This window comes from Mizuhopecten yessoensis, unplaced genomic scaffold (assembly GCF_002113885.1).
Source record: "Mizuhopecten yessoensis strain PY_sf001 unplaced genomic scaffold, ASM211388v2 scaffold11131, whole genome shotgun sequence".
NCBI classification, from domain to species: Eukaryota; Metazoa; Mollusca; class Bivalvia; order Pectinida; family Pectinidae; genus Mizuhopecten; species Mizuhopecten yessoensis.
Genome location: NW_018408895.1, coordinates 460,889 through 488,501, shown reverse-complemented (window position 1 = coordinate 488,501; position 27,613 = coordinate 460,889). Strand labels below are relative to the sequence as shown.

Sequence of the window (27,613 nt, the reverse complement as noted above, 5' to 3'; positions counted from 1 at the left end):
GTGTTAACATTGGACGTTTATTTTATATCCACGTATGACAGATGATCCTCGGCCGTTACACATCCTCAACAGAATTCAGTGTGGGATAACTTATTTCATGTTTTCAGACCAGAAAGGCCCAGGTCGGGTGTAACAATGATCTAAAACAGGGCAGCAAAATGAATAAAAATTCAAACTGAATACAGAAATAAATTGTATAAAGCTTTGATGACAGTGAACGTGATATAATAGAGAATGTCATGAAACGTTTTTGAGTATAGATTGTATAAACCGACATCTTTCTACATTGTATTTGGAGAAGACTTATGATAGAAATGGTACACAGGATTGTTTTGTGTGCACAAGATCAAAACGTTTTGGGGCAAAATACTGAATACAATTAAATAATGCAGACTGAATTTTTCCTTTTCAAAATATTGGTTTGGTGATAAAAACCAGATTACCAGGCCATTGAAATCAAAACAAAAGGACATCTGAATTAAATACAACCTTGTATTACCTTATTTCTCATGAAATTTGATATCACATGAAATGACAATAAATGAGAACAAAATGACTAGTTTCAAGATTAATTTCCAGCAAACTAATATAACTAACAACTAAGTAGTAATCCATCTATATATAAATAATAGTAACATAAACAGATCAGTAATAGTGATCTGAAGGCAAACAAACAAAAGCACAGTGTCTTGGTCAAGTCATTCTACCGCCCTTCCTTCAACAAGCTACACTACATTGCAGCTGAGCTGTGTATATGTAGGTAAGCTATATCTGAGTAGGCCCTCATCTTAATGAGCCAACTCCCTCATCCTCCTCCTAGTCCCAACAATAACAAAGCATCCACTAAACAGCTGTACAACATAACAATAAGCCAGTGGGTTGCACACCAGAATTCAGCAGCCTGTCACCAGTCAACAAGGCCTGCCCTTGGTCCGGTTATTGAACATAACTGTCAATGCTTACAATCAACAAATACAAAAAAAATCATACCATGTCATATATATGGTACGAAGTCGCCAAATTCCCAATCAACTACAGAATGTTAACACACATACAGCTCCTACAGGTAGGAAAGCCTGTACAGCATCAAAGTGTTATTTCATACATAATCCACCTAAGGTACTGTTTAACTAAACCCTTTTCCAGATAATCACTAAGAGTAACAAATTATTTATTTCATCTGGACGAATCAAAACAATAAATCAGAACACCAAAAAAATACTGGTATCAATAAGGAAGCAGCTACACCAAAAACAGGAAGATGGCTACCTCTGTAAATTGCATATTGATGGGCTAAACATTTACAGCAAACAAAAACCTAACAAGACATAATAAAGCTTTCTCTTCTCGGTCATCCAATTTATCATGCCGTGATGACAATTCAGTCCATCAGTCAAAACTCATATAAAAACTTGATCTTAATCTAACCTCCAAAAACAGAATTGAATTGGCAATCCAATCAATCATCATGGGCCAGGATAGAATATTGCCGGCTTTATATCCATGTATTTTACCCAACATTGAATGTACATATCCAAATCAATTATCACTAATGCCAGGACACAATGTTGTTGAGATTATGACACAATCAGCTGTCATTGTTGTTACATAATGCACAGAGAGCCTAGTCTTGAACACGAACACAACTATGTAAACCATATAAAATCGAATCAATTTTAAAGATCTGTGCATCAAAATTTTGAGGATCTTTAAATCAAACAAAAATAGTAACAAATATAAATTGTATTTCGTGTCGAGTGAGAATTTGTGACTTGATCAGCAGTAATATTAAGCAATTTTTTATAACCACGAACGGAGAGACAGATCATTAACAATATAATTCTCTTTTGTTTTACTATACATAACCAAAACGTTTCTTCATACACAGAAGAATTGAGAATTCTCTCTGTGGCAAGACATTTCTACCGAGATAGAATATTAAACTCAACTGTTTCTGGCAAAAGACCAAAACTAGCTCTTACCAAGTATTATCCAAGTACTGTATCAATATTACTTGTACATAGCACCCTCAACTCCAGAATCACTTTAATAATAAATCACATAATTTGTAAATGACCTGATCAGAAGTCAGTAACCAAAAAAAATGTAGCTATTTAAAATTATATCACACTGAAAATTATCTTGAGCAGTCCCTAAAACCACAATACTGGTGAAACAAATGTACCAACAATCTACAACAATGGCCTATGTAGCAACATAAGTAGTTTGTGATGTGAAAGGCAACTCTGTACATAGGTATTTCTGTTAACAAGGGCCTACTATGGATGTGGTCATGGACTGGAGCACCAGTGTGTACTGAAAAAGTGGGAATCTATGTAGGATTCTTTCTTTCGCATTTTGACTTTTCAAATGTGAAACATATTGCATATGTTCATGCCAATTTAGTGAATGTAAATCACTAGCAATACTGACGTTCATCATAGATATTTGCCTACACCTCACTGGGCCTGTGTAGACCAGAATATACCTTCAATCACATAACTCCTGCTGTACAAGCCTACATCCACTAGTAACAGAGTATGTAGGGGCAATAACTCTGTATTCATCAAACTTTTAGGAAATATTTAATTAATAGTGTTTTTACTCCAAGCTATGCCAACAAATAATTCTATGATATATTAATTCTAGAACTTATAAAATATTATTTTACTTTTAAAAGCAATAAATCACAGTTAATCAAATTTCCAAATTCATTTATAAATATCACTGCAATCAATAATCAGCAGGAAGTAATTAAATTAATTTGACAAAAACAATTTTCTAATTTTATTAGAATTCAATGCTTTTAATAAATATGATAATGTACCTCAAAAATAAGTTACCGATAATAACGTAACATAAAACTTGTGTTTATAATTTACTTTTATTTACACAAAACATTATTGATTCTATTTCCAGTGGCAAGATACCACTGTCCAACAGCACTCGATAAAGGAAGATTTATAGTATTCCAAATATAAAATAATGCTACCTGCTTACGTGTTCCATACCCAGTAGTACAATAAAGCTATGTATTATAAATGGCATTCATGTTAAGTTAAAAACTGATCCAATTTGTGACGAGCTCTATAAAACCTATTCATATTTCATACAAAATTTGATAAACCTAAAAGTCATGTTCAAGATCATCCTATCATATAGAAATGATCATGTTTCTTTTGAATTATTTATTTATAACAAATTTTCTTTCATGAGTTCACAACCCAAATATGCATATTAAATTGGCACATGTTTATATTGTTTACGTACACACAACACATCACATAGGGTAAGCCATATCATGGCAGAGAAACTAAAAGAGGAAGTGGTTGGGTTCTCCCTTCCCTTCACCCAGACACAGCACAGAATCACCAGTACACAACCTCCAGTGCAAGGGTTCTGGGCCAGAGGGTTTCAAATTAAAAGTATATCTAAACTGTACACATATTGAGGAGATCCGTGCGACTTCGTACGACTAAGAAAAGTCATAATGCCCGTTCATATACCTGGGTATATGGACATTTTTAACAACAGAGTACCTAATATTCACAAAAGTTTATCATTTTAGTTCAGATTTTGTTTCCTAAATATTTATTATTTCAAAATCAAAACCTACAAAAACAGTTTTTGAGGCACCAGTCAAAATAAAATGTAAACAAACTATTTGTCAATGAATGACCACATGGTGTCATGGTCCTCTACTACACATCAACCTAGAAAACTCAGCAGGGGGGTGGCCAGCTTGTTTAAAGTAAACAGAACAAATATATAATTATTGCATGATTTGTCTTTATCAGGGAGCAAAACAGAACTTGGTTAGAACACCTTTACAAAGAAATATTGCAGACCTAGGTGTTGGGAGACGCATGTCATGTCCAGAATAACCATCCAACCAACACATCCACTCACACAGGTAACAGTATATTTATCTATAGTATATATATTGAATTTCACATATAAGTCAACACAGATTCACTCTTAATCATTTCAATGACTTGTGTAAAAATAATATGATCATGATGTTAAGAATATGTTCTCAGCACTACTTTAGTTTGTTACTTCATTTTTAGGGGATACAGGTGGTACATGTACTGGCATTATTATAAATTGCTAGAAATATGTAGATGTATATCATGATTTGATGGAATTTTCTATGTTATTGTATAGTTATAGAATATCTGTTGTGAAGTTCATGGGTTGCAAATATGATACAGGATTGTCCTAATAACAAAATGAAAATGATAAAAAACAGAAATGCTTGTGAACTTAAACAATTCGAGAACATAATCAAAATGGCATGGTCAACAAAAACAGCTGTTCATCATCTGAAGCACTTCAGTTGTGTAGAACTCTGTCCTATCAATTAATGGACGACCTTTACTCTGGACGACTTGTACTCCACACTTCAGATAGATTTGTCTACTCTGACTGATGTGTTGTACACAGAAACTTTAAAGTCAATATCTCTTCTTTTCTCCTTCCAATGTCACTTCCTGATGCGTCTGGTCATAATTTGGTCCGCACCACACGATTGTTACACTGATGTTCCCAGGTCATTCCCTTGAGAGGACGCCTGAAATAACACGTATCAGTTATTAGGAAATGCCAACAATGACCGTATTCATGCTGAACCAGATATAATGGGGGAAAGTCTTCAAATTAAAGCCAAACTCTGTGATAGGATACCAGTTCATCTGGTTACAAGTATACCCTTGATGCCTGCCTTGTTTATGCACGAGACAGTACTGTAGTTGTGTTACAAATTTTACAGATGCAATGGTACCAAAAATGTTAATATAGCAAAAACTGTAATCAATAATCTTACATAAATATACCAGCTTGTGACCAAACAGCTGTCAGAATTTAACTTTTTAGATGATATTACTAATAAGTTATGGTGGGGATAATATTTGGCATTAGAATGACAAAGGGTCAGACCTCTGTATATTTTCTCTATAAAGCAAAGGAGTGAAGCTCTGGACAAACTTTGGTATCAAAAAATGCAAAGGGCAATAACTCTGTATATAGATAGGCATAAGACCTGACTATAGTAGTCAACACTCTACCTTCCCAAGATACAGAATGTTGTCAAGTGTAGGTGAAATATAGATTCTCCAAGGAGTGATGGTTGGTTATTATGTTTATCTAACTCAAGTTAGTAAATTTCAAATTGTAAAAGACTATTTATGATGTCCAGCCAGCCCACATCATACCATAATGCATCCCTTCATAGTTGGGCACATACAAATTAAATTTTCAAAATGCTCCTCTTTAAGGAGAAATTATCTGATAGCACTTGTCAGATAAATACAATAATTAAACATTAAGTGTTATTTTTATATAAATATAACACCAGTGTGGTTGGATCAAGATCATCAGTTAACCTCTGTGTAGCTGTAATATCATTTTTCCTGAAGGATCTATACAATGTAATTCAACATACATGTATGTATATATAAATGTTTTTATATGTATTTAATGAACAAACCAAAGACAGTTTTGGTTACATTATATTAGGATGCATATGACACTTCAAAGTTAGCTTTAACACCGAGTGTTTGTTAGTAAAATGATATAAAAATATCTACACTGAAATCTTGTTAATTATACAATTATTAGTCATTGTTAAGAACATGCAAGCATATGCATTAAGACACAGAAACAAGTGCAGTGTGATGGAGAATTACTGAGCTAGTGAAGAGTAAAGCACTGAGAATGGTTTAGTGAGCCCCAGCTTCTCCAGGTACATGTTTACCCAGTAGTGATGAGGAGTGATGGAGGAACCTCTACCAATAGGTAACGATGACCAACGCCAGCAGATGTAATGATGACGACAAGGATGCATATGATGATTACCAGGAGGATTGGTATTTTTTTCAATCCACTTTTTACCTAAGCCAATGAAACCTGAACATTTTAAAATCTTAATAACCCACATACAACACCCCTCCCACTTCAATAACTATCGTGAAACCTGGCCATCCCTGTGATGGTGTGAGTAAACCTTGGTAATGCTGATGGGGTGAGGTGACACATGATGAGGTGCCTTGTAGGCAGTAATTGGGGAGACAGTACTCACCATTACACCTAATTGAGCCTGGGGAGCGAATGACGGGAGAAAAAAGGATGGCATCAATGTTAGCAACAACACTCAACAAGCTATCAAAAACACTAATCTACAGTTTTACAACATTTTATCTAGATATACATTGCTACTCTACAGGAAGTCTACAAAACTTGGAAAAAATGTCAAATGCAGAACAAGTTTATAAAAACGACATCTTAGTATGATAAATTATCCCTGAAGCAGATCTAGATATTTTTGTTTTAAAATCAACTTCATCAGAAAGGGTAAATTTCAATTGCATTACTACATAATGTAAAAGTAAGCATTAGCAAAGCTTTACAAGACATTTATTTTTATTGAAAGCACACAGATACTAGACCTTGAAGGAAAACTTAAATTTCTTTTGTAATACAGAGTAAGGTACGCAGCACAAACTCAAAATAAATTAGTACATTAGAACTGCATGCTTAAGGTATAGCATAAGTCAAAATTAAAACACAACATGTTATTATCAGTCATTCAAACTAGGAAAAATGCAGATAACTGGTTTCTATTAAATACAGACTGCATAACAAGAAATTTTATACGTTTTTTTCTTTCTGATTTTGCCCATAGCTCAACAATATATTTTAGAAGTCAAATCTCAGTAGAAGCAGCAACGCAGCAACTTTTACGCCGGTTTTATAGAATTTTAGAAATTGTAATCATTTTCACAAACATTTCTTGATAATGCAGTTTAGCCACACTCTTTCATCCCTAAATTTCACACAGGAATCAACATTTATATGTAGTACATTTTCAAGATGAAAATGAAACTTTGTGTGTGTTTAGGAGTGAACGAGGTGAGAAAGAGTTAGGGGGTACACATCTAGTAAAAGTCAGGCAGTAAAGGTTTCACCTGTACATCTGTCTACTGTGAGTCTGCCTGAACCTAGAGGACACAAGTATAGTATTTACTCCCACACACTTCTATAACTAGTACACAGGATCAATATCAACATTAATTTCTGGAGATATTACATTAGTAACTTCTATAAGGACGTGAATACAGAATCATATGTAAAGTATCAGCTGTTAAGAGAAATCTCTGTCCTCATTATTCTAATATTACAATGAAACCAATTGAATGACGTCATATTTAGGGATAGTCATGATCAATGCAACAGCTGACTTTATAACCAAGACTGGCAGTAGACTTATGCATAATAATTTGTACCGAGACTGGGGGAAAAGATGATAACATTACTTTTTAAAAAGGAATTTACAGAGGGAATGATAAAGTCTAATAGTCTTTTATAAACTTAAAAGAATAAGTAGCACTAGTTATTGCCCAAGAGTCGGAGTGCTAGAGTGTATACAGTGAGATTATATGATAGTTCTAAAGATGTTGTCTTCTACTTAGAAGTTGAGAAAGAGAGGTTGTCAAAGCACACACTAAGGCTCTTTATATTGATATCACTTCTGTAAAACCAAGTCACATCTACATCGCCCAACTTTTTGTATCATACTGTACACATCTACACCAACTGAATTAATCCTGGCTCTCTTGATCATCATTATTGTCACATCTACACCAAGTCACAATGACTACTGTCTACATGATTAATCAAACCCTACTGGATACATTTACATCAGGTCGCTCTGACTTTCTCGGTCTACATCAATAACTTAACCCCACTGGATACATCTATACCAAGTCGCTCTGACTTTCTCGGTCTACATCAATAACTTAACCCCACTGGATACATCTACACCAAGTCGCTCTGACTTTCTTGGTCTACATCAATAACTTAACCCCACTGGATACATCTACACCAAGTCGCTCTGACTTTCTCGGTCTACATCAATAACTTAACCCCACTGGATACATCTACACCAAGTCGCTCTGACTTTCTTGGTCTACATCAATAACTTAACCCCACTGGATACATCTACACCAAGTCGCTCTGACTTTCTCGGTCTACATCAATAACTTAACCCCACTGGATACATCTACACCAAGTCGCTCTGACTTTCTCGGTCTACATCAATAACTTAACCCCACTGGATACATCTACACCAAGTCGCTCTGACTTTCTCGGTCTACATCAATAACTTAACCCCACTGGATACATCTACACCAAGTCGCTCTGACTTTCTCGGTCTACATCAATAACTTAACCCCACTGGATACATCTACACCAAGTCGCTCTGACTTTCTCGGTCTACATCAATAACTTAACCCCACTGGATACATCTACACCAAGTCGCTCTGACTTTCTCGGTCTACATCAATAACTTAACCCCACTGGATACATCTACACCAAGTCGCTCTGACTTTCTCGGTCTACATCAATAACTTAACCCCACTGGATACATCTACACCAAGTCGCTCTGACTTTCTCGGTCTACATCAATAACTTAACCCTAGTGGATATATTTACATCAAGCCACTTTGACTTTCTCGGTCTACATCAATAACTTTACCCTACTGGATATATCAATATCAAGTCGCTCCGACTTTCTCGGTCTACATCAATAACTTGAACACTACTGGATACATCTTCACCAAATCCCTACGGCTCATGGGCCTAAATCATTAATCCAACCCTGTTACGTATACTAGAAACATCTACTTGAAATATCTTCATCAAAGTCATCCTGCAGTTGGCTCTCCAGATTTATTTTCTTGCTATTTTCTCTTATTACACTGAACCAATGTATACAAAATTAAACTGGTGCTGTATAGATGACCTACTAGTGTTGTACATAAGACCAATGTCCCCACACTAACTACTAGGAGGCTAGACTCCAGGGTCAGGAGGCTAAGGACCACTCACCAGTCTCTGGGACAGCTGTTTCTTTGCTATCATCTCCTTTTCCAGCTGTTTTTCCTTCTCTTCAAGTTTAGCTCTCAGCTGTGAGAAGTTAAATAGAGTGCATTTTGGTGAAATTTGTGACAAACCCAGCCATAAAGATTATACATCCTCACAGAGTTGCAAAAGATGTATTCATTGTTGCAGTATGCAAGTTATGTTAACTCATGTGTCGTTCACAGTCATAGCATGCAAACAAATTGTAACAAAGTGCTATTTTATCAGGCTTAATTCTACCATGCCAATACATATATTGTGTGACTTACCTGTTCTACTTCACTGCTTGGTGATGCACCATTTGACCCCTGTAACACGAAACCATCAAAGCCATCAACATTCCATATCCAAATACATTCTCAACTATATGGAAGATTTCGTTTTCACATAAAAAACAAACCTTTAACAATGAAACTAAAGTATGAAAGTCTCCCAATAATTCTCCATGGTTTTTTTTCTGAACAACAATTTCAAAATCATTGTAATGATATAGTGTTCCTAAAGTAAACAATGTTACTGATACCACAAAATGTGTCGTAAAAGTTGTGCAAGAAGTGCGACAAGAAAAGTTCCCATCAGACTACCCAAGTCTATTAAAGCACCATTGGAATATATTTTTTTTAATATGCAAAAGTTGCAATAAAACCTAACAGGGTACTACTACAATTTTACTAAAACTAGATTCTTCAAAAAGTTAGTGTGAAACACCAAATAAGGATAGTGACATTAGTATATGACAAACGTTATTCTCTGTATCTTATTCTAATACACAGTGCTGTAGGCTTGGACATTTTTAATGCAATATAACAATATAACATGCAAACTGTTGCCTTCCATCCTAACTGGGTTTTTTCAAAGACAGCAGGATATCCTAGACCAAGATGTACCTTGCTTTTCTCCATTTCAATCTTGAGTTTATCCACCAAGGCTTGCTCCTGCGCCAGGGAGTCCTGACCAGTTTTTATAATGCCATTCAGTCTCACATTGGTTGTTGCTAAATTTTTTGCTTTTTTATTTTCTTCTGCTAACAACCTCTTTAGTTCTTCTATTTGCTGTTAATTGTTAAAAGAAAGAAATTTGGTGATATCTATAACACTTATAAAAGGATTAATACTTTGCTATGAAGTCTATTTTGTTTGATCATGAAGCATTTCCTAGAAACTATAGAATGTCTGTAAGACATGTGTGCAGTATTGAGATGGAAATCTTATTTCGTAATAAATCCAATCACAAATGAACAGCAATCACAACAACCTAAAGACTTTTACAATCACCCTTGTCTGATCAAACAGATATTGCCAGATAAGAAACTAGAATTATGTCAGTGTGACATTACAGCCGCTCACCACTTTAAATTTAATTGCTTCAGTGACACGTTGAGCATAAAAATCTACTATAATAACTCAGATATGTGTTCTGTATTCTGCTAATTGAAAATCAGGTCATCTGATGATGTTGCGTTTAGGATTTTCAAAATCAATCACCTCTTAAATGATGCCTTAAAAACATTTCTCCCTCTTCTCTTTTTTCACCCTCTTTAAGTGTGACGCATTGCTGTAATTTTCATTAATTAGCATCCTCCAATGATGTGACATGAGCGTTTACGTGCAGAATGGCAATCGGTGAATGGATAATAAAGAATAGGTGCATTTGTTGCTTGTGAAATGAAGGATAATTAACAGTAGTGGGAAAACATGCATGGAGAAAAGAGACATTGTACTCCTTTTATTCATTTTTTTTTTTCTTCATATTAGTGAAAATTGTTAATATTTGTAGCGACTATATTTACCGTCATTGAATATACAAAATCTCACAAATGTTCTTGGAATATATTTGAATTATATTTCCCAATGCGACTTTACCAACGTAAGAGTTATTTCCCTTACACCCAATTGCGCACGCATCCCGAACGGAAGTGGGTCCGACATTTCGTTCTCTGGACAGAATTAATAAGCCAGTCGGCTCTCGCCAAGAGCGGCTTAAAAACAGTAAATATGATATCTTACATTTAGGGCATCAACTTTAATAGTTCTGTCTATTTTCTTTGTAATTTTTTTTCAAATGTGCACCTCACAGAAATTTGACATGTTGATACCAGAAATATTTTATTTACTGCTAGACTCATTTCTTTTGAACACTGTTTTCCAGTTTTACTTGTTAGATGACAGTAATATCAACGGTGCCAGTATGTGAGGCTACTGATGCTACATGACAATGGTGCAATACAGACAGACCAACACTATAATGAACACTGTGGGACAGGCACCATTATCAGAAATGTCTGACAGTACCACAAGTTTACCAAGATTGAAACTGTGACCATGTTCTTAGGGGGAAAGGCTAAAACATCATGATACTGAACCTCTGTCTGAATATTAGTGGAAATCTGCCCACAAATGATATGTATACTGCCTTAATAGAAATCTGCCCACAAATGATATGTATACTGCCTTAATAGAAACCTGCCCACAAATGATATGTATACTGCCTTAATAGAAATCCTGCCTTGATAGAAATCTGCTCACAAATGATATGTATACTGCCTTAATAGAAATCTGCCCACAAATGATATGTATACTGCCTTAATAGAAATCTACCCACAAATGTTATGTATACTGCCTTGATAGAAATCTGCCCACAAATGATATGTATACTGCCTTAATAGAAATCTGCCCACAAATGATACACAATACATACTGCCTGTAATGATGCTGTGATGTGTTTGATATCGGGCAAAATCTCTCACTGTTCATGTCATGATGTGATTGTAAATTGGGCTTTTATGTCATGCTATAGAAGTGATCTATGATAAACCTATGTAAGGGCTATTCCAGAATATTTTGGGGATTTGGGGTGGAACCTTTTGTGACCTACAGTAATTTTTCCCTGGGGCCTACAATACAGTTATTGACAGTTATTTTATACCCAAACATAAACATGTGTTATCAATTATTAACGCCTCCTCAACATATACATTTATATCTGAATAGCCCAAAGAATAAGTAAAAAAACAAAACAAAATTGTGAACGTGTAAAAACTGTACACTACATGAATGTGCTATGTACGAAATAAGGAAGTGACAGATTGTGAGACTAAAGCTCTATAATTGACTAGTAACATGTTACTTGTCTCACCTTCAGTAAATCGTCTTGGTTACTTGTGGATTTCTGAGACTCTTGAAGCGTTGTAATTTTCTCTTCACTCTGATCAACCGAACAACAGTAAAATATCATAAATAGAATGTAATTAAATATAGTAAAATCTATAATCTAAACATGATCCTTTTTCTTTACGAACTACTTAACATCATGAATTCATTCAAATCTGCTTTATATACAGTATATTAGATATCTAAAATACAACATGGAGACAGGATTTCAAGTAAATCAATGAGATCTCTCTAATACAGCCTCCCATGGCTGATTATTCATTGTTGGAAAATATTTGCAAATGAAGTAGTCCTTCTCTTTTATCAAAAATTATAACCTGTATGAAAACAAAGGAATCTAAAGAAATAGTCCTATCTTGTTATAATTGTAAATGTCCGCTTTAAAACCAGACAAAATCCAAGAAAAATAACAAAAGCTAAAGGGTGTATTTTTTGCAGTGTGCCCTTTTTAACTGATCTAGCAGTGCCCTAATTATAAAATATAACTGTCAATCTCATCAGATCACACATGTCACATGTTCAATGAACAAAAGCCAACCTCTTCAACTTGACTCTGCAACTGTGAACACTTGTCTTCAGATATTTTCAACTGGCCATCTAGACTTAATACCTTCTCTTTCATCTGAAAAAATTTGAAGGTGTTCAGATTCTTTTTCAGTATAAATTTACATCAAAATGTGTTAGTTTGAATGATGGTACATGTGTTAGTAAAACCATTGTTTTCCAGTATTCTCAATTACTCTTTCTTCTTGGACTCAAAAACTGTGTTTCTTCATAATTTGAGAAGGCTTGACATGGAGTATCATCAGATTCATTTCAATTTTAATTTAATAGACATCTAACAAATATTGCATGCTAAAACAAAAACATTGGAATCCCAACTTGTCTCTTTAAATTATCAGTGTTATTGAACCAATAGCCAATATTTGATCACCACAGTATTTCCCAGAACTCTGTAACAGTAGTTATATATGGTCAAATTTAGGTATGCAGTGCATCTATATATGGTATCAATATAAACTTATGTCCAGTTGTGCAAAATATTTTGTTAAAAATATGTCCACCAGGGGAGACTACTCACTACTACAAACTTTCCCTGTTAACCTAAAACCATTTGGAAGAGTGGAGTGATCAGGATTTGTTTTTGTAGATTTCATAAAAGGATGAAGAAAGGGTGGCAAGAAACAAATCCAATTCCATTTTCAAAATGAAAAATATTTTTAGGTGTTTAACTCAAAACAATGGATGTTCTTCTTTATTCCTAAGAGGCATATTTATTGTCAAATATCCATCATTATGACTCTCCTTATCAACAGAATAATGTTCACAAATGTCAGGTGAAAATTGACAGCCTTACATCCTTTTCAATTGATTAGTGAAATGTTTAATTGTAAACTGATAGCCAATTGTGTATGGTTATATAGATGTTAGTTGATCTGACCATAACAACTATAGAAACTTTTTGACAAGGGATACAGTAAATATACTCTGTTTGGAAGAGAATTGAAGTTAAAGAATTATGCACATATGACAACAAACAAGGGTTATTTGATTTCTTTTCTGAGAATCAAAAACTTATTTGACAGATATTAACAGTGATAAGACCCAGGTGACCAGCTCAGACATGCAGCTAGTCAATGTATGTGTCCATTTAGTCACCCCTCACACACCCACACAGAGTTAGTATGGAGTACCCACATGTCATACCACACTACCACAAACAGTTCCATCATAACAGCGTTATTAAACATGCCATGATTTTGGCTTCTCTACAGATGTGTTGTCAAATAAATACTTTGTTTTTCATATAAGAAAGATTTTGTAATGTTACGAACAAATTACCAGTAAATAACATTTACGTATCTGTGGGAACTATTAATAAGAATATATGAAATTCAGCTAATTGTTAATCCTTGTTATTTGTCTAGCAAAGATAAGGTCATGTATATAACTGTACAGAGTTTGTGTATATCATAAGTATTTTTATATACTGTATGAGTTGTTGTTATGTATCTTATATGTTACATGTAAATATAAGTAAGTATAATTATAGTACATGTAATTTGAAAGTGTGACCCGAGAAGCCATGGTAAGGACCAGCAATACACTTAGTAACAGTTCATGCCAAAACAGGATAAAGTCAGAAGCACAAAAGCTAGTAGGCAAGACCAGGACATGTTTGAGTGAAAGTGACAGGAGTTCTCTCCCCTCCATTATCTCCCCTACCTCATCAGTTATTTGCGTCAAACTTTTCTCTAGACAGCGATAAGCAAACTCCAATTCACTTAGTGCCTACAAAGGACCAAAACAGTGTGTGGGAAAGTGGGCCAAGTGTAATCTGTTTTTGATCAGTCTCTTGGAAACAAACCTTGTGTCTACCAACATATTCAATTTATTTTTTAAAACAATACATATCCTGGAAAAGCAACATTCAAAAACTTCAAAACTATTCAATGCAAAATATGGAGAAAAAAAATGTAAAATCAGGTGATATGAAATAGACAAATGTCATTCAGTTGCAGAAGTCAAGCATACGAAAACAAAATCACAAACATTCATACACAATATATGTATTGGTAGACAATAGTGGTGGAGGCATTCCTGGAGGTAGTAAAACTATAATATACAACAGTTTCACCTAGTAAATGGATATGTCACCTGCTTCAGCTTAGGCGGAATAATGGCCAATAGAAAATTTATTGATAATGAAAGAATATAATGAAATATAATTGCTGTTGCATTACTGATCAAATTGTGGCCAGCCACATAAATATTTGCACGTTTGGCTAGGCATCCAACTAAGGAGTATTTAGAATTTTATTTAGTAAATGGAAAAAAAAAAGAATACTTGGTAGGTTTCATGGAATCCACATATCCATACATGTGATTTCTCCCGATGTGACCGGGAAGCTCCAGGTTTCAAGCATCAAAACAACCATATCTGGTTTCTCCAGAGTTTTGACATGAAAATCTCCGGACATTGATCTGACTATCATAATAATTATCCATTACTGCTTTTGTCACCCCAAGCAATATTTATGTGAGCTTTATTAGAGCCCCCCTCCCCCCTGTATGCCAAACAGACAAATTAATCCTTCTGATGCTTTTGCAGGTGACACTATAACAACTGCACTTGTAAATACAATATATACATATTCATAACTCAATCACATAGGAACAGAAAAAAAACAATCAAACAAAAAGAAAACCACCAAACAAAATCAGAAGATTATAAGTGAGTAAAAACACAAAAGCAATGTTCATCGTCAACTTCAGGTAATGATACTACTTTTAGGGCGTCCACACCGTCCTCTCCAAGTTGTAGCCATTAACGTTTTTGAGACTGGATTATGTTGACCATGACACATTTGGATTGAAAGAGATTATGGTTGTGTTATGGGGCATTCAGATAGATAGATTCACTAGTACTGTAGTACTGAAGGGGATCCTGTGTAAGTAGGTGCTTCACACTTATTTACATACCTCTGTACTGGCTTGACTCTTCTGTAACTCCTCCTGCACAGACGAGACCTCCTGCTTGGCCTGAAACATATTTCCAATACAATAAGTATTACTGGATTCAACAAATACTGACTTCCAGACTAAATCAACTCTGCTTTCCCACATGAGACACGTTAAATTTCTGCAGTAAAGAGGCCTTATGACAACTGACAAATTTAATTGTACATTTGCATATTTGCACAGTATCACAACCATTCTGATCCACCTTTAAAGATTGCTGCCTTATTTTCAGCATGCTTTACATATTGATTTCCGCACACCCTCCACATAAACATGCTTTAAGTGTTGCGGAGAATTGGACCTAGTTAGGACCTACCTGTTCCAGCTCTATCTGTACAGCCTGTAGTTTGTCGTACCACTTTTTCTCCTCTCCCTCCACACTGTTCTCCAGCTGCTGTAACTTAGACTCCTGGTAACAGAACAACAGTGAAATAAACAGTCTGGCAAATACAGATAGAGACCTACGTCTGAGAATGGTTTTACTGTGTAAAGCAGGTATATTATAGAACAGCACAATAACCAGTAAAACATTTCTTTTTCTCACATACATGGCTATAACTTACCTACCCTAAATTCTATTCTGGAAACCAAATATTTAACTGTAAATTCTCCACATTGGAATGACATATTAAATCGTTTCTAGCTGATCGTAACATAGAACTAAGACCAATTATAACCAATACTTGTTGATAAAGGTGAACACAGAACACTTACTGTTGTAGCTAGAACATTTAAATACTCCTGGACTTGACCTTCTAACTTTGTATTGCTTTCCTCTAATTCTGTCACCCTCGAGTCTGAACTAGACACCTGCAATGAGAAGAGAAACACTGGTACAGATTCTATATACAGCAAACTATATTCAATGTCTGTGTTTCTGAATCAAATTGTTTTTCTCTACATCAATTGTGTTAGAACTGAAGCATTTAAAAAAAATTGAAATTGGGCATTAAGAAAAAGTTATTCAATATTATCAAAATAATAATAGTAAGTTTCCGCATGTCTTATTTAAAGCAATTATACTGGAGAGAAAAAAATAAGAAATTGAAATGAAGTGTACACCTACATTTGATGACGCTTCCCGAAGTTGCTCAACCTCGGATTGTAAACTACTGTTTGTTTCTTGTAAATCTTTGACTTTGGCTTCATAGCTGGCACTCTGTAAAATACAAATTTTGTTCAAATCACAACACGGTCAAGTAGTCAGCGATATATCAAACTGTCTTTGTTCAGCTGTGAATATCTGAACACTGTAGTTATGGCCTTCAGTACTTGATCAACAAATCCATTCATACTTGTCTAAAATCAGATCACACTATATCTGTGTTCTACGTATACAATCCTAGTATGTCCATGCAAACATGCATAGAACTTACTGATGTGTCTAGCAGTTGTTTATTTTCTTGGAGTTGACTTTTTAATGTTTTATTACTTTCTTCTAATTCAGCATTTCTGGCTTCAGAACTGGACATCTGCAAATGAATGTTCAGCATTGTTTTATTCTATGTAGTAGCTGTTACTGCTAAATTTAGCCAATTAACAAACAAATTTTTCTAAACATATCTGAGTTTCCATTAAAGCTATAGATACTGTAAAGCAGCTTTATTCACCATGGGTTAAATGAGTTATGTACACAATAAAACAACTGAGAGAGAATCCAATACCCAGTGAGAGTAATGCCATGGCCACAGATCAAATAATTGTAATGCACAAATGTTTATTTCTCAGTTTTACATTTGCAAACTATTTCTCGTTTATGAAAAAATGATGGTCTGCCTGTGCGTTTTAACTATAGTCAATTAAAATTGCTCGTATATTCACTGTACTAATATTTAAAGGATTTTATTTAAAAGTGAATACACAGCAAAAGTTTCATATTATAACAATAACTAGCATGATATAATAACAGTAACAGTTTTGTTTTGCTTTTAAAGTTAATAAACCTGAATATGTTCCTGGTCTCCTAAATGGAAAATTATAGCCTTACATGAATTATGTTTTGCCATATTGTATACCATCTGCAGGTGCTTTACTTTTGTCAAACAAAGTTGACCCCTTCATTGGTGATGACTGACCGAGGCTCAAGGCTAAATATATCACCGTTTCGGACTACCTAGGTTAACTGTTTAAAACTCTAACGTTACGTTAATTTTCTCACGAGATCACACAAGGTAAATTATCACAAGGTGTCACATTAGATTAGTTATCTCTAATTGGTTTATTCTCTAATTAGTTCATTAAGAGATGATTAGAGACGAAAAATGGACTTATTTTGTGGCACATACATTTGATGATTCTGTCTTTAGTCTTTCGACCTCAGATTGTAAACTACTGTTTTTCTCTTGTAAATCTTTCACTCTGCCTTCATAACTGGCACTCTGTAAAACAAACAGTTACATAATGTAGCTTAATTCTACACTGTAAACAATGATGCTGTACTACTTTGTAGCACAGCGTATGCAAGTCAATGTGGAAATTGTTCAGGGATGATTACAGAAATAAGTGCAATATCTGAAGATATACATGCATAATTTGGATCTGAACATCACAGCTGAGGTGAACATAAATATTGAGGTTCTAATGTTTGCACTGATCCTGATGCACAAGTTTGATGAATGTCATTTTTGTGTGTATACTTGGTCTGCATGAATCCAAAACCAATAGCAAACATAACAGATGAGTATTAACTGTTCTCTAATGATAGGGTATGGGAAGCGACTTACTGAGGAAGACAGGTTGGTTTTATACGTCTGTACTTGAGTTTCTAGACTGCTAACCTGACCCTGGAGGTCTGTTACTTTGGCCTCTGACTTAGCAATCTGAAATACAAGACATCAGACGTAAAACACCATCTCTACTGACAAAATAAAAGAATGTGGACGGCAAGGTTGCCTCACATGTAACATCGTGGTGATTATATATACATCTTAAAACCTATCAAATGTGGCATGATTGCAACTATGTTGAACAGCACTGAAATAATGACATTTTTGCCCAGTCAAATATTCACCATTTTCCTATAAAATCTATATTTGCTCAAATGTTAAATTTCGCCCTTCACATGTAATTACTTTATATTTCATGTTTTGTACTTAAACTCGCTATCATGATATATTTGCCCTCATTGCGGAGGGAGAAAAAGGCAAAAGTTAAACTGCAGCGAAAGTTTCCCGGTGTACAGAACTTCATTTAAAAGTTAAAAGTGTGCTTACAGATCCATTAGCTTTAGAAAGCCCTTGTAATTGCAGTACAGCCTCCTTCTCAAAGCAGGACATCCATTCTTTATGGACCTGAAAAAAATGTCAAGTTCATTATTTCAGTGCTTACAAGTCCTGTACAAACTTATAATCTTTATAAATCACATCACCAGAGAAATCTTATAACAATTAACACACTCTTACACCAGATTGTCCCAAAAAAAAATATACAAATTTATCAATAAACCAAAGATATGTCAATGCATACTGATGTAACATGGTTGATGTATAGACAATATAGTAAGGTATAGAAACCAACAGTCCTATGGAACTACATTAGCAGATCACATTCCACCTGTATACTTACCAAATTTGTGTTCACAGAAACATCTGGGAAAATCTTCTGTAATACTGTTTTATCGTATTTTTCTGTGTCTGTTACTAATGCTGTACTTTCATCCTACAAAAAGAAAGACTCAATCAGGTTTTGAAGAGTAACATACCTTTCACTAGTGTAAACTTACCTCGAACTCGTTCCATCAAAATACATACCTGTATTTATTTTTATTTTACTTGAGCAATTACTAGTGAGTGTAGTCTAGTTCAGTAGTTATAGCATCCACTAGTCTTTTTTTCGTTTCATTAATCACATTAAAATCCAAGGACAAATTACTTTATCTTGTCAATACACAAATATTGCAAATTAGTCAAAAGAATTCATTGAACATATTTTTTTCTTTTCTTACACCTTTCCAATAGCAATCAATAATATAATGTACAAATTCAAAAGTGTGCAGAGGCACAACTTACTTTTTAAATTTAATTTGAGAAAGTATTAAGCAAACATTTATTTAGAAGAAATAATGTTATTCTCTATACAAATCCAAATCTTGACAAATGATTTATTTGAAGCATACAGAAATAAATCATTAATTTAATATTTGAGAAAATAAATGTAGATTTACAGCAAACATGATATTTTAATCAATAACAATGTATTCATAGGCTCTGTGTGTTATCTCAGCAAACGTTACTCAGACTATAAGACAACACTGTCATGTGATATATACTGGTAAGGGGACTCGCTGTGCTAACTCAATGACACACAGTAACACAACTGCCTTAATAAAAGATGGAATGACTAAAACAAGCATGCCTCTAGTATTTTCTGGTCAAAGAAACATCATGATACAACATGGATGAATTTAGCATCAAACTAAACAAGCCCCTAGGAAGGAAACGGTGGATCGACTGGTGGTACAATGTAGTTTGAGGGGAAGCAGTGGGGGATAACCAAAAACAATATTTTGATAACAATAGGTGGCAACAAGGAACACAACTTGGGAAGTCAAGTTTTTTTTTTTAAATTGTGTCTGTACCATATGTAAACTTCAAATGTTAACTTTCAGCATCAATTTTGGAATTTTTATGATCCTGATTATTTATTTTTTAGATGCGTTTGTCTCCTATTGAGTTCAAAGACTGACATTTTTATCAAACTACAGGTGTGGTGATGGTGACATGGGAAGATAGCTGAGGAAAGACTACTTACATTCTGAGCAAGAAAATGAGACAAATGAAGAATTTTGTACATTATGTATTGATGAAAACAGAACAGTATTTCATAAAACATGACAATGTAATTAATAGTAGAGCTAAAAGAGACTCAGCAGACAGTTTATTTAATAATTCATAATGATGTTAAATTATAAGAATGAAGCACTGAAAAACAAAATTTTGTGTTTGAAACAGATAAAAACATTAGTAACATTTAAGTGATGCTCCAAAATCACACAAAATTAACCAAAAAACAGAAAGAAAAGAATAACAGTGAATTACATTTTACAGTGAATCACAAATTGTTTAATGAATTTACAAAAATAAAGTTGATCAATAAAATTATATGACTAATAGTCAAAGATGAAAAAAATCCACAACACTGTAGTGAAGATTTTACCTTCGTATCTTTGACAGCAGATTGAACTTGTGTTACTGACTTTTCTGCCTTTTGCAAGGCTTCCATTGCCTCCCAATTCTTTTGCCTCAAATCCTAGATAAGAATTTAGTAAACAACGACTTGTGTAAATTAAGTCATTAAAAACCTAAGCAGCCATGATGAAAAGACTAGCCTATTCTGCAAACTTCACTAATTAGACTTGGTGCATTCTTATAGTTTATGGGAAAGCCAGGTTATAAGTTTTTTGAGGGCTTAACTCATTCACCCCTGAAAACACATTTAAACTCTTCAAATTCAAAGGTTGGAATAGTTCATTTTGAAATTTCAGGGCTGAATGAGTTAACATCTCCACATGCTATAAGGTCTAATGAACATGGAGGTTGTAAGGAAAATACAATTAAGAATAGGGAGAAAGAGGCAATTAAAACTAAAAATATTTCTATAGGGGACAAAAAAATATAAGTGCATGGGTATTACATTACCAGATTCTGTTCTATCTTGGAGGATAAACAATGAATTCACTTATACCAGTGCCACGAGCACAAACTTGTCTGGTCTGACTGTGCTATAACATAACTGTACATTTGAAAAGTCAGGAGTAAAGAAACAAGAACTTTTCCGACAAAGTACCCACTTAAAGCTCTCACAAGTCCATACAGGTTAGCAAACAAAACTGGAACTGGTAGCAAGTTTTGCTAATAGCGAGATGTGTTAAATGTACATGAGCATAAAAAATGTGTATTCTTTGGGTTAAGTTGAAACACCATGCTTTCATATGCAAGGTAAGATTTGATAACTGTCCAGAATATTTCATTGAAATGGCATGTGAAAGTTTAGGTATCTAATCAAATCTTCTCTTTTTTCAACAAAAACAATCACCAAAGCTGCACTGCATCCTCACAAACAGTCTTTTCAGAATTTATATAAAACAACTTTTTATCTTCTTAAACCAATTCTTGTTAATATAATAAATTCTTTTGAAGTGAATAAGTTTGCTTTAATCCTAGATTGAGAGAGTGTTTTGGATAGAGAATAGAGCACAGCTGTGATGGAACAGATGCCAAACCTACTGAAGATGGATCACCCCAAAGTCTTACATTGTTTTTCTTCTTCTGCTTATCCACTTCGCTCTGTACTTTGGTCAATTCTGAGACCTTGACCTCCAAGTCTGTCACTAGTTTCTTGATTTCTGTATCTTTTTCTGAAACTCTGAAAACATCATGAAGCAGAATGATTAGTTAAACTTGTCCTTTAGCATACAGCTTGTATACAATACTTCCAACAATTTTTTTTCATTGGATGCATTCTAAAGGATTCGTACATGAATTTTTCGATCTAATTTAAGGTTTTTAAGGCCCATCTCCTATCATTTGCAAATTCTCCATACACAGGGAGCCAAATATGTAACCTTGATACCTCTAAACTTGTCAAATAAACTCTTATCAACCGTAAAATCTAACACTGGTCCGTATTCCAAAACCTAGAATTACCGGTAACTCTTAAAAATATTTTATTTTCTTACATTTTATGAAGAACAACAACACAAAAACCAACAAAATTAATAGACATGTACAACCAGTTTTTATGTCAGATCATTTAGCTAACTTCATGTTTCATTTCACCCTTTCAAGACATTTTTGTTAAACTAAGGGGCTATTAGGACCTTCTCATCAATTTTAATACTATCATCCATATGTTGTAAAGCGCTTTAGAGTAATTTTACAAATTATATAGGGCGCTATATAAATGTTATATATTATTATTATTATTAAGGCTTTTGAAAGCCAACCCTTTTTTAGAGCCTTTTCAAAGCCTGTATGAAACCAGATTCTACGAAACTTTCCGGATAGCAATTTTGTTTCAATGATTTTAATATTAGACAGTTTAACAGAATAAGTTTTACAAGGCTTATTATACTCACTTTTCTGTACTGTTAACATGTACAGTGTCTGAGAGTAGGAAGACAACTTACTCCTACTTCACAATCAGGAATAGAAAGCAAATGAGTTAGATAAAAGATTTTACACTATATTTACATTTTCTCGTGCTGTGAAACAGCAATTTTGTTTTCAGCCGGTTCATCATGAATATCCCCGTTAGGAGCCCCAGCTGTCTTGACAACAGTCTCCTTCACTACCATCACTTCCTGTGAAAGGCTCGAGTTCTCCTGCTTCAAAACCTGAAGGAAACAAAATTGTGAAGAAACCGTTGACATAAAAAATGGAAAATGCATGTAGTCTGAAAATAATACTATTTAATATATAGTTGTATAAGATTCTTGCATGTTTAACCCTCAACCAGATCCATCCCAATTAAATTGAGAAAATGTCTATGAGACAAGGACACTGCTTCTCTCTATGTCCCATATATAAGTTTCATTGTTTGAAAATTTCCGACAAACAACAACTATGACCTTGATCTTGGCTCTTTGAAATTATTCCTATGTTTTTAATTATACTCTTTGTATGAAGTTTGATGAAAATCTGTTATTTTCTATATTCTATTAAGTGTGAATTAATGGTTATGTTACAATGATGTTTGAAATGACACGCTTATGATTCGCAATTTTTTACAAACATTAATAGTGAACTTGGCCTTGATCTTGGTATCCTGAAGCATGAACTCATCAGAGGTATTCTCATTGACACTAATATATAGTTTGACCAAGATCTGGCCATAATACTGCATTGGTAGATGTTTTTCTAATAATAGTAATAGAGACCTAGGACATGGCTCTGGAAACCTAAATATGAAAATCATTTGAGGTATTCTCATTGTTGAAATCTGTATAAAGTTTAATGAAATATGTAATAAAATGAAGTTGCCATAGTAATAAAACGAGATCATGATGCGGACAGACATGGGTAATACTATATGCCTTACTCCCATCCAATGGCTGGAGGGGGTCGATTCCAAACTGAAACACACTGGGCATGTCTGCTGTCTACAAAGCATAAGGCACTTACTTATGAGCACAGATGACCTCTATATTGCGTGCTAATGCAAGCCTTACATGTCTGCTGTCTACAATGCACGTGTTACAGGTATGGACGTCTTTTATACAGTATGCCAAGACAGGCCATGCAAGTCTACTGCCTTTGAATTAGCACTAGGTCATACAGATGTCTGTTGACAGGTATACCCAACAGGCCATGCAAATTTGGTGTCTAGGTCGAGTCTGTTGTACAGTGTGCCACCAGACAGTTATATCAGGAGTACAGGTGTCGACTGTAGAATATACCAAGCTGGACATGCAACTCTTCTGTCCATGAAGGACCAGATTAATGTAAGTACAGATAATTGTTGCAGAATATGCTAAGGCAAGCATGGGAATCTGGTGAGGATGATGAATTAGACGCTTATTACACGTACAGATATTCATTGTCAGTAAAGTAAGAGAGGGGTTATGTGGTAATGAGTAGATGTCTGTTATGGTTTGTGGCATGGCATGGCATGGCAGGCGAGTCAGGTGTCTATGAAGCATTAGTCAGTTATAAATACAGATGTACAGAACTGTTGTAGAGCATGCCAAGAAAGGCGTGCCAGTCTGGTATCTACCAGGCTCTAAGCGGCTGCAAGTACACATCATGCGAGTCTGCTGTCTGCAAAGCACAAGAAGTTAAAAGTACACAATTCTGTTGTAGAAAAGCTGGGATAGATCATGCGAGTCTGGGGTCTACCAGGCTCTAGGCGGTTACCTCCATCTCATTTTGTAGTTTGTCCTTGCCCTGTTCGGACTCTGATAACTTCTTCTCCAGATTATCCAAGCTTGACTGCATATCATGTTTCTCCTTCTCTGCAGCCTATGGTTTACAGGGACAATGGTTAATGCTGCATTTTTATTGTAAAGATTTTAATGTCCAGGTATTCAGCATCAGAAATATTAGCATGTATCGGAAGGTTAACTATGGGGCTAAATATTTGTAAAATCACAAAATCATGAGCTGCTTTTAGGTTATAATGAATCACGACACATTTGCCACACATAAGAATGCTGGCAGATATTACAATCAGGAATAACGTTAATTGTTCTTCCATTTAAGGTTATGTCTACCTCAAAATCTGTCTGTAATTTTGTCTTGAGCTTTTCCATGTCTGTCATTTTCTGTTCTGTAGATTTCATGTTTGCCTCCACTGTAGACCTTTGATTCTTAGCATCCTTTTGAAAGTTGTGAAACAAATGTTCTCATTGTTCACTGTTGACATTTACACAATGGCAAATAAATGTATAGCGCACAGGTGTAAAAGTGAATCTTATATATACAGATGTGCTTCAATAAAATCTGACAATTTTTTTCTGTGAGATAGATATGCAGAAGAAAAACTAAAGAATTTTTAATATATAAATTTAGATGTTAAAAAAATCACCTCAGACTGGGACCAACTTGTTCAAATCTGATCAGCTGTAGCATTGTGTTGTGTGATCTGTTGTTAATATTACATTCTTATATTAATTAAGTAAAGTCAGAAACTTAAACAAGGTGGTGTATCAACCATATAAATTCAGATATAGGAAGGTGTACAATTACAATCTAATACAATGTAAAGCTGACCAGATCTGGGACAGTTGATACCTGTGACAAAGAATAAACAAAACCCTATCACCATTACACACCCACTAATACCGGTAGTACAGTGATTACCTCAAAGTCCTTCTCAAGTTTACACTTCAGCTGTTCTGTGTCCATTAATTTCTTCTCTGTTGCTTTCAGACTGGCCTCAACATTAGATTTGGCTTTTTCAGCACCCTACCAAAATAACATATAAATCTATAAGCCTCGGACAATATTCAATAGTCAATCCAAATTTGAAATTAATGCTTCAGTTGAAATCTCCTTCATAGAATTTCAAATTTCTTTACCTTAAGTTGAAAGATGTAGAGACACTAGGAATCCAGTATGAGGCTGTTTCAGTACTACCAGTATTATTGTTACTATTAGTTCAACCACGTCACCACATCCACAGTCCCCTTATTCTGCCCCTCCCACCTTTATACCCTGCCCCTCCCATCTCCATACTTTGCCCCCACCATCTTCACACTCTGACCCTTTCAGCTTTACGCTCTGTTTCATTCAAGCCCTTTTAACTTCACACTTAGCCCTCCCATCATTGAGTATTCAAAAAGCTTCTCTTGTCCAAGTTGTGTCTGTCAAGATCACAGATCTGCAGATCGAGGACTGGACTATTAAAATGAGGATGAATTACTTCCATAAAGTCATATCTACTTGTCAGTTTCACGCTACTAATCATGATAAATAATGTTAATGGAATTTTAATTTTTAAATTGCAATATATCTACAGGAACAAAGTTATAACACCCTCGGAAATTAATTTAAGGAATTTAATAAAATGTTTCACGATCAAAGCAAACATTCACAACATGTACACTATGGTAAATATTTGCATTGCATTTCTGCGGAATATCCTAAAAGGTCTATATATTTTCTGATAATTTGCAGGATATGTGCAGCATATATTTTGTTATATCTTGCCTTTTGCAGAGTAATGATTACAAAAAAAATCAATGAAATGTCATTAACTGGTAAGACTTTGTGATAACTAGTTTGAGATATTTTTATACATGTACATGTCCAAAACATTTTCATCTCGTTAAACACAACTCATTACCTTTCTCTGAATTCAGGTAAAGCATCAAAATTCAACCCATTCAGCCAAAAATAAATTTATAAAAAGTGGTAATGCAGTATTCCTGTCTAGGTATAAATTTACTTATATGATCTAAATACAACTGTGTATCCTCCACTTGTATATATGCAAGTGCGGTTTATAGCCCAGTAAATATGGTACGTACTGACACAGTGTATGGAGTGATAAGGCTTTTATAGTGGCTGCTGTTGTGCTTTTATAAGAAACAACAAAGACTCGAGGAAAATACAGACACAATAGCTAGAATTGCAAGTTTATACTTACACCAACTGATAAACAAGTTTCCTGTATTCAGAAACAGAATGTTATATTTCTGCTTACCCCTTTTTATGAATTTGTTCTTTTAAATTTATACTAATTGGGTAGACAGTCTGCATAAACAAAATATGATACATTTTCATAGTCAATAGTGTCAAACAAAAACATTACCCCATCAAACAAACATGATATCTTCCCATCTTTCTGCAAAAAAAACCTTGGTGTCTTGATTCTACAATATCTTCTAAACTAAAATTTTGACTATTTCATATTTTTAAAAAGTCAATGTTAGTCCTTTAAAGCATTGATTTTGAGTGCATATTCAACTTCACTCACCATGACAGCTGTCAATAATTATTAGAATATAGTAGTATACCCTACACCTTTCCACCACCAGTTTCATACATGGAAGAAGATCAAATAATTCTACGAAACATTTGACTTATTTGATATTACAACATCCCCTGTTACATGAAGTACTTAGTAGAGGTAATACTAGCCAACCCTAGATAAGCGTACCTGTAGCTTTTCCTCCAGAACCTTTGATGTGTTGTCATTGCCAGACAGTGCCTTTTCCAACTCCTGAAGTCGCCCCTTGACTGTAGAGCACTCCTTTTCGGCAGTCTTCAAGTTATTGGTCAGTGTGGCATTCTCTGCTTCTGTTTTCCTTAACTGTTTGTTTACCTCATCCAGTCTCTTGGATACAACCCCTTCAGACTCCTTCTGCAAGCGACAAAAACATTTCTTATTACATACAAAAGGTATTTTCCAAAATTCTTCTCTTTTTTCCATGTTTGTTTATGTTGCACCACTTCAAAACTAAACTCTTTCAAGATGCCTTAAATTTATGTTGTATTGCTACTGATTTTCCTCAATCTTGCAATCTTTAATCTGGATTTTTGTCTTTTTTTCCCCAGAGGTCA

General features: G+C 34.5%; 1 protein-coding gene across 14 annotated transcripts in view; it reads right to left on the bottom strand.

Moving 5' to 3' along the window:
* Nucleotides 1–4,485: 4,485 nt before the first annotated feature.
* Nucleotides 4,486–27,613, bottom strand: part of LOC110466334 (ribosome-binding protein 1-like) — a 33,860-nt gene continuing 10,732 nt past the window's right edge. The window contains exons 7-32 of one of the 14 annotated variants that reach the window (XM_021522766.1): nt 27,210–27,413; nt 25,409–25,513; nt 24,820–24,924; nt 24,464–24,568; nt 22,802–22,944; nt 21,863–21,974; nt 20,766–20,858; nt 20,361–20,363; nt 19,176–19,268; nt 18,824–18,901; nt 18,335–18,430; nt 17,897–17,989; nt 16,988–17,083; nt 16,678–16,770; nt 16,326–16,421; nt 15,928–16,020; nt 15,573–15,632; nt 14,316–14,381; nt 12,628–12,711; nt 12,055–12,123; nt 9,807–9,971; nt 9,189–9,227; nt 8,887–8,964; nt 6,966–6,998; nt 6,080–6,097; nt 4,500–4,573 (exon numbers count right to left, since the gene is read on the bottom strand). In XM_021522766.1, coding sequence (XP_021378441.1) covers nt 6,978–6,998; nt 8,887–8,964; nt 9,189–9,227; nt 9,807–9,971; nt 12,055–12,123; nt 12,628–12,711; nt 14,316–14,381; nt 15,573–15,632; nt 15,928–16,020; nt 16,326–16,421; nt 16,678–16,770; nt 16,988–17,083; nt 17,897–17,989; nt 18,335–18,430; nt 18,824–18,901; nt 19,176–19,268; nt 20,361–20,363; nt 20,766–20,858; nt 21,863–21,974; nt 22,802–22,944; nt 24,464–24,568; nt 24,820–24,924; nt 25,409–25,513; nt 27,210–27,413 — 2,190 coding nt within the window. In that variant the 3' untranslated portion in view covers nt 4,500–4,573; nt 6,080–6,097; nt 6,966–6,977. Of the gene's footprint in view, nt 4,574–6,079; nt 6,098–6,965; nt 6,999–8,886; nt 8,965–9,188; nt 9,228–9,806; nt 9,972–12,054; nt 12,124–12,627; nt 12,712–14,315; nt 14,382–15,572; nt 15,633–15,927; nt 16,021–16,325; nt 16,422–16,677; nt 16,771–16,987; nt 17,084–17,896; nt 17,990–18,334; nt 18,431–18,823; nt 18,902–19,175; nt 19,269–20,360; nt 20,364–20,765; nt 20,859–21,862; nt 21,975–22,801; nt 22,945–24,463; nt 24,569–24,819; nt 24,925–25,408; nt 25,514–27,209; nt 27,414–27,613 lie in introns of all 14 variants that reach the window. The other 13 variants (XM_021522762.1, XM_021522765.1, XM_021522764.1 and 10 more) reach the window with 13 other exon arrangements.